The sequence below is a fragment of the Oratosquilla oratoria genome, chromosome 43 (genome assembly GCF_046742065.1).
Source record: "Oratosquilla oratoria isolate Oo_2021 chromosome 43, ASM4674206v1, whole genome shotgun sequence".
NCBI classification, from domain to species: domain Eukaryota; kingdom Metazoa; phylum Arthropoda; class Malacostraca; order Stomatopoda; family Squillidae; genus Oratosquilla; species Oratosquilla oratoria.
In genome coordinates this window covers 25,867,044-25,877,486 of record NC_134819.1, presented here as the reverse complement: position 1 = coordinate 25,877,486, position 10,443 = coordinate 25,867,044, and the positions used below count along the sequence as shown (strand labels likewise).

The window sequence follows — 10,443 nt, the reverse complement described above, 5'->3', positions numbered from 1 at the left end:
TTATCAATTTCATCATTTTATTCATTTGCTCATTTATTTATCTATTTCATTTACTATTATTATTTTATCCGCATCCGAACTAGTTATGGACCAAAAGGTCTCCTGTCGGCATGCTCCACCTTTGTAATCCTTTGTAATCTGGTTGCGGTACCAAGACACCTATCATTTAATGCACGCATTTTGATTTATTTTGTAACAAGACATCATTATGAAAAAATCACTTTTATATTCTTGATTTTCAGTTGTCGATAGCGGTATCCGGCAACTGTGGGATCAGTATCCGGGCAATCAATAGATCATACGTCGATTCCTTGTCGTGGAGTCCATGAACGGCAGCTGCTGCCATCAATAAACCATTTCACCAAGTTGGGATAAGATCCGTTGACACGACCTACGACTTTCTTCGGCTTTGCCAACCTGCCCGAAACAAAGAAATGAAAGATGATAAAAACAAAACTAAAACAAGAAATTATTGTGGTATTCGGTATCGTCACTGGTGTATGGTGACGATGTTCAGTAACGGTGGTGAGGCTGTTTAGTAGGCGTGGTTTTTAGTGATATATATATATATATATATATATATATATATATATATATATATATATATATATATATATATGTATATATATATAAACGCAATGGGCTGGGTTTTGGAGAAGGTTAAAGGAAATGGAGAAAAATGGGAGATAAGACAGTTGTTGTTTGCTGACAACACTGCGCTTATAGCAGGATCAGAGGAGGGGTTAAGGAAGTTAGTGACGGAGTTTGGGAAGGTATGTGAAAGAAGGAAGTTGAAGATAAATGTGGGTAGAAGTAAGGTGATGCGATGTATAAGGGGGGAAGATGGCAACAAACTGGATGTAAGTATGAAGAGAGAGAGAGACTGGAGAAGGTTGATAGTTTTAGATACTTGGGTGCAAATGTGGCAGGAAAAGGAGGAGTGGAGGTGGAGGTAGAATGTAGATTGAGGGAAGCAAGTAAATGCCTTGGGAGTTAAAAAGTGTAATGAGAAATTGACGTTTAGGAATGAATGCTTAGAGGAGTTTGTATGAAGGGGTGATTGTGCCGGTAGCACTGTATGGGGCAGAAACATGGAACATTGGAGAGGAAGAGAGGAAGTTTAAATGTGTTTGGGATGAAATGCCTGGGAAGTATGATAGGGGATACTAGGTTAAATAGAGTGAGAAACGAGGAGGTGAGGAGGAAAGCAGGGGTGGAAAGGGAGCTGGGAGATAGGGTTGGTGATGAAAGAGTATTGTGATGGTTTGGACAAATGGAAAAAATGAGTGAAGAAAGATTAGTAAAAGAGGTATGAAAGGCAGAGGTGGAAGAAGTGAACATGAGGGGGTGATCAAGGATGAAATGGATGGATGGGGTATAAGGGACATTGGCAAAGAGGGGAATGTCTATTGAGGAAGAAAGGGAGAAGATAGGAGATAGGGGTGAGTGGGGAATGGTTGTGTATGGATGATGCTATGATGTATTGAAGGAAGTGGATGGGGATGGGGGTGAGGCAGTATGTGTGAATGATATTTTGACGCAGATCGAAAGGAATTCTCACCGTCTTCTCTTTTTCTACATGAGGGGACGGTGAGAGGGGTCGCCGATTAAGTGAAGCGGCATTGCTGTGTCTTGCTGTATTGTTTCTGATCTAGGGCAGTGGGCAAGATGCAGCGGTGATCCATCACCCAAGAGCCAAGAAAAGAGGAAGGGAGGGAGGGGTGGTGAATGGGAATGGAGTATGTGGGGATGACAATTAGTGGGAGTGGATTTATGCCTTTGACTTTGGCTACCTCCATTGGAAGGGGAAAAAGCTGTTGATATATATATATATATATATATATATATATATATATATATATATATATATATATATATATATGTATATATGCTGGTACATTGTGACAAGTTGATGAAGGTGGAAAAAGAAGTCACGAGTGTAGTTCCGAGTTTCTGAGTTTATTCCTGACCGGTTTCGCCATATGCTTATTCAGAGGAAGCATAGAGCGAAACCGGTTGGGAATAAACTCAGAAACTCGGAACTATACCCGTGATTTCTTTTTCCACCTTCATCATATATATATATATATATATATATATATATATATATATATATATATATATATATATATATATATATATATATTTCTTCATCTACCAGCTGAGATGTAATTGTTACGTTTACACTTTTTTCTATAGGGCACAGGTCTTTCAAAAAGTCTATGATGCTTTGTTCTTTGTTATAAAGTGTCCAACCTTGTAGGTGTGTCATCCCCTCTTACCCGGATTATCTCTTTAACTATTGGGTTATTGTGTTTTCCATTGCCATATTTGCCAGATTATTTACCCAGGAATCTGTCTTACTACTTGCTTACCACTCCTCCTAACTGACCCAATCACAATTAAAATCTCCCACAAAGGCTATATTGTTACTTTATTGGAAAAAAATCTAGGGAGAGTTGTGCCCTTTAAAATTTCTTGAAATTTAAATATATTCTAAGCTACTGTATTTGGTAGAACATATGTCCCGATGTGATCTATTTTATTTTACCCTTTAGTTCTAATTATTAGATGGATCACCACAACGTTGTTCTTTATTTAAATTGCTTCTTCCAACATTATGCACTTTATTACAATAACCATCAACACTCCTACCAGCCATTTTACCTTCTCTATCTCTTCTCCAGGTTATTGATCTATTATTACTCAAATGTATATATATATTTCTTAACTCTGGTTGAGACGTCTTTAAAAAAATCTGTCTTCATTTTATTTTGACTTTGGCGTCCTTTATAAGTTCTCGCGTCTTTACACATTAATCATCAGTCTCATCTTTCCTAATTCAAATGTTTTTGAACTGATTTCTTTCTGCTAACTTTAAAGACTAGCTATGGCCTGCAAATAAAGTAATCACCAAGTGTGTGCATGTGTGTGTATTAACTTAGTTGTATTTACTTATTTGTAAGAGAGAGGGACGGAACTGATCACAGCAATTGAAAAAAGAAGAGTTTGCAAGAAGCTTACGGATCTGGTTTCATGATGGTTGCGTCGGTTCTGTTATGGAGGAAAGCGCAGAGGTCACAGAAACGAAACGAGCGATTCGGATACAGGTTAATGGTGTAGTCCCGCCGCCACTGGTGGTAACTGTTGAAGACACACATAACATAGAGGTATACATTGTCAAAGGGAAAACTAGCAGTGAACCTCTTGAGCCTATTGTTGATTTATATTTTTCATCTAAACTGTATCACTGTCCTTTTTTTGCAGGTTATTATCATCGTCTAAGTTGTAGATGTCCAACCTTGATATGATATAGCCATGAATCAACATTTCCATTACTTCCTGCGTGCAGACTTTTTTATATAAAATCTGTGTTTCATAGGCGGTAATTACACACACTAATAAACAGTATTTAACTGAACAGTGAACATGTTTTAGTTATCAATCTATCACTTACTATGATTAATTTTTTCATGATTTAGAGTTCGCTTTTATTCTAATTTTACCTATTCAAACTGAGGAAAAATCAATGAGTTATTTTTACCCTAATTTCCACCCAAATTTTCCTTTTTCTCTTTTTTATCATCCCATTTATTTTAGTTAACTTTTTTCTCTGTTGTTTCTTGGGTACCATTATTCCTAACACACAGTGGTCACTTCTAATCTAAATAAAATTGCCTGGCATTAGATGAAACAAAATCTCTAAAAGTGGCACAGTGCTTTGAAGGGTGAATTGTTAGATAAAATTAAGTGTTATCTGCATGGTTTTATTGTACTGATATATAGTGTCGGTTCCCTGTAACATTCCCTTTTTTTATCTTTTCACCTTTCATTTGAAATAGCAATCGTCACTGTATTTGTCAAGTAATTTTAACAGTCACTATACTAACCACCTAGCTGGAAATATTAATTGAGGCTTCTTTCTAAATCTCTCCAATCAAGAGGCTTATCTAAAGCCGTCAACCAGGACAAGATGATTAAATTATACACCTGTGCTCTGAAGGGTTGATTGAAACTTCCTTTTTAATCCCTGAGGCAATGATGAATAAAATGTTCTAACGCTAACCAAAATAGAAACAATAAGCTAACCATCTAACTGGAAATAAATAAACAAGACGTGTTTATCTCTCCGCAGTTGAGCCTTATCCAAAGCGGAGTCAAGCAGTCTGGCGCCAGCTAGACAGAACGACTAAACAAAGTGTCACAACTTGACTTACCTGTTGTAGAGTGTCCGGTTGGTCGCCACTGTCCATAGGTACTCTGCGAGGTCTTTGGGGCCCGGGAAGGCGAGGGCGTCGATGTACGAGTTGGGAGGCCCGATGCTGCTGTAGTTGGCGCCGCCGAAGACCACCGGGATCGCCGATGAGTTCAAAGTCTTGAAGAACTTTTCGGTAACGTAGTCCCTACCTGAAGGAGGCGCAGGCAAAATCTAGCTCTTTTAGTCTCTCTGTGCATCTTTCCTCTTAACAGCTGACAAGTTAAAGGTGGCGGCACACTAGGCATTTCTTGCTAGCACGCTACTTGCTTTTGCTATTTCGTCTGAGTAGAAACGACTTCGGTTACGGTCTTTTGTTTTTCAAATTTCCAAAGGTCAAATTACTCTTGTGCCATATAGTGAGAAGCTGAATGACGAACGCTAACGCTAAGAAGTTGAATTTATACGAATGTTAGACACATTGTTGAGATGTCTAGAATATTATAACCGAAGTCGTTTCTACTCAAACGAAGTAGCAAAAGAAAGCAGCATGTTAGGCTAGTGTGCCATCACCTTTACCCCTCCTGCATGGTAACATGCATATTCACCCTGCTAATACTAGAAATTTTATTCAGTTGGGGAGTAGCATCGAGACGAAATGGAACCGTCCACCCATCACATGAATAAGATCGTCTGGCATTAAACAGAATGAAATTTGTAAAGCTCATCACTACGTTGGAGCATCGCCACATCATCATGCCTGATGGATGAAAGACTTCCTGAAGAACAGACTAATGAAGACAGTAGTGAAAGACAGGATATCTGGATGGAGGGAAGTTACTGGTGGAGTCCCACAGGAGTCAGCGTTATTACCCATAAAGTTCTTGGTATAGGTTAATAAGGATAATTTGACCAGTTATGTCAACTTATTCGCTGTTGAATAAACTAGATAATGACAAATGATATTGAAGGCGGGGGAAGTAGACGAGGAATAATGAAAGAATTGTAATGCTTCTACGTTTCGACTCGCAATGTTTTGATCACAAAGCTTTGTGATCAAGAACCTGCGGGTCGAAACGTGGAAGCATTAAAATTCTCCCATTATTCCTCGTCTACTTTCTCCACCTTCAATATTATTTGCTGTTGTTACAAATATCATGAGGAGATTAAGAAACATACAGGCTTGTAGGTTGCTTAAGAAGGGTGACCGGCTGGGTTATGAGTACACGTCGGAGACCATGGCAGTACAGTCCCAATTAATTCCCCCTCCCAAACACCTGTCCCCTGCTGTAGCTTCACACCTGGTGGATATCCTCGCAAGAAAAAAACAAAACAAAAAAAAAAACACTATATCGAATTACTCTCTCTGAGTATCGTTTGCTCCACACCCGACCAGTCCAGAGCTAAAAGAAAGTCAGGTAGCCACCACGGCGGTTGCAATCAAAGGAACAAACGGTAGGTGAAAGAGAAATGGATATACAGAATTCTGTCTCATTTGATGTGCTCATGGCGCAATCGGAAGCGTGCTGGTCTCGCATCATCTTAGAAGCTTGTCCGGGTCCCGAATTGACTTGCCAAAACTGTTTCTAAAGCGCAGAGGACAAAAATGATGGTTTTGTTTATATCTACGTGCCTCCTGGCGTATGCTCATTACCACTTTTTGGCCAATGAACCGAGAATGCACACCCAAGTACAAATCTTTTCTCCTCCCTCCTCCCTTTTTCAGTATCAGTCTTGCAAACCGTAATTTACTTATGAAAAAACAAACCACCGAAGTAGAATACCTACATATTTGGTTTTCGAAAGCAAGGTAAAACATGTAATCATGGTAGACGAAGTCGCACGAGTTTGGCAATAATCCAGTTTTTGGTCCACACGTCTTTGTTCCACATCTGCCATAGACATCAATAGGTATGTATCTGCAGAAAAAAAAATAATGATACAATAGATAATATTTAGATGAATATCCCATCAGCAGAGCTTCTGGTCCACAACGGGGACGGGTAGAAAACAATAAAGACACAAACAAACGAGTAAAAGAATGAGAAAACAAATAAGTGAATAAAGATAATTGATTAGAATAATTCAGTCAATCACAGCATGTTTAAGTTGCCGGAGCATAAACATTTATACTGCACTGCATTTCATTATTTGCATGGGGTTTTTATCTATTCAGTGACCACTTGGATGTCAAAGCTGTATCTACATTATTAAATTAAATCCACGTATTCATAGCTAGAGGCCAATGTTTCTCGTGTTGTTTCTATACATTGCAAAAAATACTTTTAATTCTGGTGTTATTAGTCTCTTAAGATAATGATGGGCAATATCAAGTGCTCTTTGACTATTCTTGTATATATATATATTTTTTATCTTTTAGAAAACAAGTTTATAAGATTTTTTATATTTGGTACTAATCTAAATGTACGAGATACCCTGTACAATATGTCACATCTCAATATGACACATCTCAAATGGGTTTTTGTTTATCGCAATTTCTGGTCTATCTATCTTCTCTGTTGTATCTCTTCTTACCCATTTTTCAAAACTTGTTCTTCTCTGGTAATTTCTTTTTTTTTTTTGGTCACTTTAGCGCTCAGTGTGACCTAAACTTACCTATCCTAAATACTTCCCTAATCTCCTCTTGTTCATCATTTTCTGTAAATACTGAGACAGTTTCTTTGATCTTTCATAAATCTCGATTCATTCTTGATGTTATGTGTTTGTCTTTCCATCCTAAAATTAAAGAATACTTTTTGTGTACAAGAGCTCTCTCTTACCCTTATATTTAATTACTTCCTCCTCTACACTGCTTGTTCCTTATTACTCTGCTGTTTTAGACGAGGAATAATGGAATAATTACACTTTATCCGTTTTTTGGATTTTCTTCCATTCTCTATGTTGTACTTCTTTCACTCGACACGATATTGTTATAGCTTTTAAGTAATGGGGGCATCTGGTATTTATAGTTTTATCCATGCTAAGTTTGAGGGTGATTTGACGGTAAGGTTTTGTTATTAAAAAAAAAAAAAAAAAAAAAAAAGGCCATATATGAGACACATCACCTCCATAGTACATACACAAGATTTGCACATATGGTTGAGGAAACTTTGATCTATAAAACAGCAAAATCGTTTTAAAGAATAATACATACATATACCAAAGGCCTTTACATGGGGGGTAGCCAAAAAGAAAAAGGCATAGAAATCACTCCCACCCATTTCATTTCCCATATATTCCACTGCCCTCCACCCTCCTCCCTCCCTCCTATCTTGGCACCTCCTGGATGACGGGTCATCCCTGCATCCTGTCCACTGGCCTGGGTCAGAAGCAGTGTCACAAGACACAGCACATCCACAGCAAGGCCGCTTCATAAATTCGGCGACCCCCCTTTCCCTCCCTATCCTCCTTCACATTTAGCAACTCCCTAAAATACTCTGCCCACCTTCCTCTCACATGTCTTAGAAAAGCTATTTTGCCATTTTGTGCATATTTCATCCCTATCTACATTAAAACAATCAAATTTGCATTAAAATGAAATGCAAAACATGCTATGCGTTTTGATATATATATATATATATATATATATATATATATATATATATATATATTGAGAAACAGCCATTTGGAGGTTTGAAAAGGTGACAGTATAAAGAATTGAAACTTCTTAAACTGTATCTATCTTGATATTTCCTCTTTAGATTTATTTTTCGTTTCTTTGTTGTTTTATGCACACATTCTTTTGGCTTATGTTAATTCTATTTACAAGTTTCCCCCACTATACAACTGGGTACGTTCCTGAAAACCAGATCAAATAACGAACGATCGGATAGTAAAATTAAGTTTTAATAAGATTCAATTTAATGGGGAGAGTTTCCTTGGCCTAGCCTATATTGAGAGATATATAACACTCTTTCACGCCGTCCAAAGAAATAGTGTTGTAGATACGTTGTTTTTTATACAATGGTTTCCCCGGTAGGCCTATATCCACTGGAAAGAGCAGAAAAAGAAGCTCTGTAGAACGCCACTAGCCACTAGTTACCCGATCCCGCTTCATGAATCCCGGGCAGCAGATGTGGACGGAAGAGCGCTAGACGCAGACTGGAGAGGAGGTGGAGGGGCTCCGGGTTAGCTGATGCAAGGTAGGGGGGTGGGTAGCGGCAGGTTTGAAGAAGCTGGAAATTGTGGTTTTCTTTCCTTTATTTTTATTTGTTTATTTATTTATTCTATCTTTTCCCTCGAATATATCTCAGTAGACCTTGAAAGCTTGCTTCACATTATAGGCAACTGTTGCATTTCGTGCTGGGTTTGGATAACTTTTCTTTATTTTTTCGATGATTGCATCTAGACCAGATAAAACCAGAGAAGACCTCACGAATGTCAAGGCCTCGCTGGGGTGCATCATCATCATCACCATCACCATCACCATCACCATCATCATCATCATCATCATCATCATCATCATCATCATCATCATCATCATCATCATCATCGTCGTCGTCGTCGTCGTCGTCGTCGTCGTCGTCGTCGCCATGGAGAGCTCGTTCTTGTTCCAACTTCATCAGATCTTTATTGCTGAGTGACTTATCATGGGACTGTAGCAATTCATTCACATTATCGTCAACCACCTCCTTGAAGCCAGTCATATGTGAGAGCCTGATGATGTCCTTACGAATGGGTGCCACGTCACTAAATCTAATGAAGTCGTCAGCTGGCTTGACACACTCGGACTAATGTTTCTTCTAGCAGCCATTCATAGTTTTTTTCTGTCACCTCCTTTCATGCTGCATTGATATTGTCAATGGCCTTCTTGATATTATAATTGACCCAGAACTGCTTGACTGTGGACTTGTCTGGGCTGTCAGTCATGTTAATTAGCTGACTCATTGTGCAGCGCTGGTAATAAGTCTTGAAACTGACGATCACACCTTGGTTCATGGGCTGGATGAGTGCTGTCGTGTTTTTGGACAGAAACATCACCTCTATGTTGTTTGTCCAATCTTCCACGGTTGTTTGGTGGCTTGGGGCATTGTTAACCAGCAGGAGGAAACTGTTGGCAATGTTTTCTTTGGCAGCATAGTCACGCAGTGCAGGGGACAAATAATTTGCAATACAATGCTGGTTCATAGAAGACGTCATCCAGGCCTTCTTGTTGGATTTATATATCACTGGGAAAAATTCTTTGACATAGCCCTTAAGTGCCCTTGTTTTTTCACAGCGGCAAATCAGTAAAGGCCTAAGCTTCAGGTCCCCGGCTGCATTACCACCCAGCAGCAAGGTTAATCTGTCTTTGGATGCTTTAAATCCTGGCGATATTTTCTCCTTAGCAATAAAGATTCTGGATGACATTTTCTTCCAATACAGGCCTGTCTCGTCGTACGTTATCACCTGTTTGGCACTGTAGCCACACTCTTCAGTGTTTTTTTTTTCAGTGTTGGTATGAATGCTGCAGCGGCAGGCTCGTCAGAAATTGCTGCCTCACCAGTCATCCTAAAGTTGTGTAGGGCTGCTTGGGCTTTAAAACGGTCGAACCAACCCTTACTGGCGCTGAGAGTTGACCCATCCGTGACTTGATATCCCTTCTTATGTAGATCATTATAAATCGAGAGGGCTTTCTTTGTCACAAGGGAGGTAGAAAGAGAATTGCTGCGGCGAGACGGGTCATTAATCCACAGCCTTAATAGTCTCCATTTCCTCCATTATTGGTTCTCTCTGCCTCGTCAGCGTCTTTGCCATTAATGCAGAAGCTGATTCACCAGCTTTCTTTACACTGTCTCCTTCTTTGATTATTGTGGAGACAGTTGGTTGGGACAACTGCATAATTCTGGCGATGGAGTTAGCTCCTTCACCTCCCTTATGGCGCTTAACAATTTCAAGATTTTTTCTTCAACAATAAACTCTTACTCGGTCTTTTAGGTTTTATCTCATCAGTAGTAGTTGTTGCACGCTTGGAAGCCATCACGTTATGTATCACTCTCGTAAAAGCAACAGTGAATATAATATAGTACCACAAAACAAAGACACCAGTACCCAGGTCGAGGGAGCAAACATACTGAATAAAGAACGGGAACGAGTTTCGATGGGTGGCCGATGGAGCGTGGGTGGCGCTGCGATCGCATTGAGTTTGTTTTCGGTTTGGTGATCATATAATCGAGCTCCTACATCGAAAAACGAGGGAGTGGTATAAATTCAAAAGGATCGTATAAACGAAATATCGGATATCGAACCAACAAATAGCGAAGTACATT

The 10,443-nt window shown here is 39.2% G+C and overlaps 1 protein-coding gene across 1 annotated transcript; it reads right to left on the bottom strand.

The window, feature by feature from the left end:
- Nucleotides 1-296: 296 nt before the first annotated feature.
- On the bottom strand, nucleotides 297-8,841 carry LOC143022014 (alpha-(1,3)-fucosyltransferase C-like). Its single transcript, XM_076179949.1, has 5 exons — nucleotides 8,753-8,841; nucleotides 5,984-6,114; nucleotides 4,218-4,407; nucleotides 3,025-3,144; nucleotides 297-417 (listed from the first exon to the last, which is right to left on the bottom strand). Exons 1-5 carry the CDS (start codon nucleotides 8,839-8,841, stop codon nucleotides 297-299), a joined length of 651 nt encoding a protein of 216 aa, XP_076036064.1.
- Nucleotides 8,842-10,443: the final 1,602 nt, after the last annotated feature.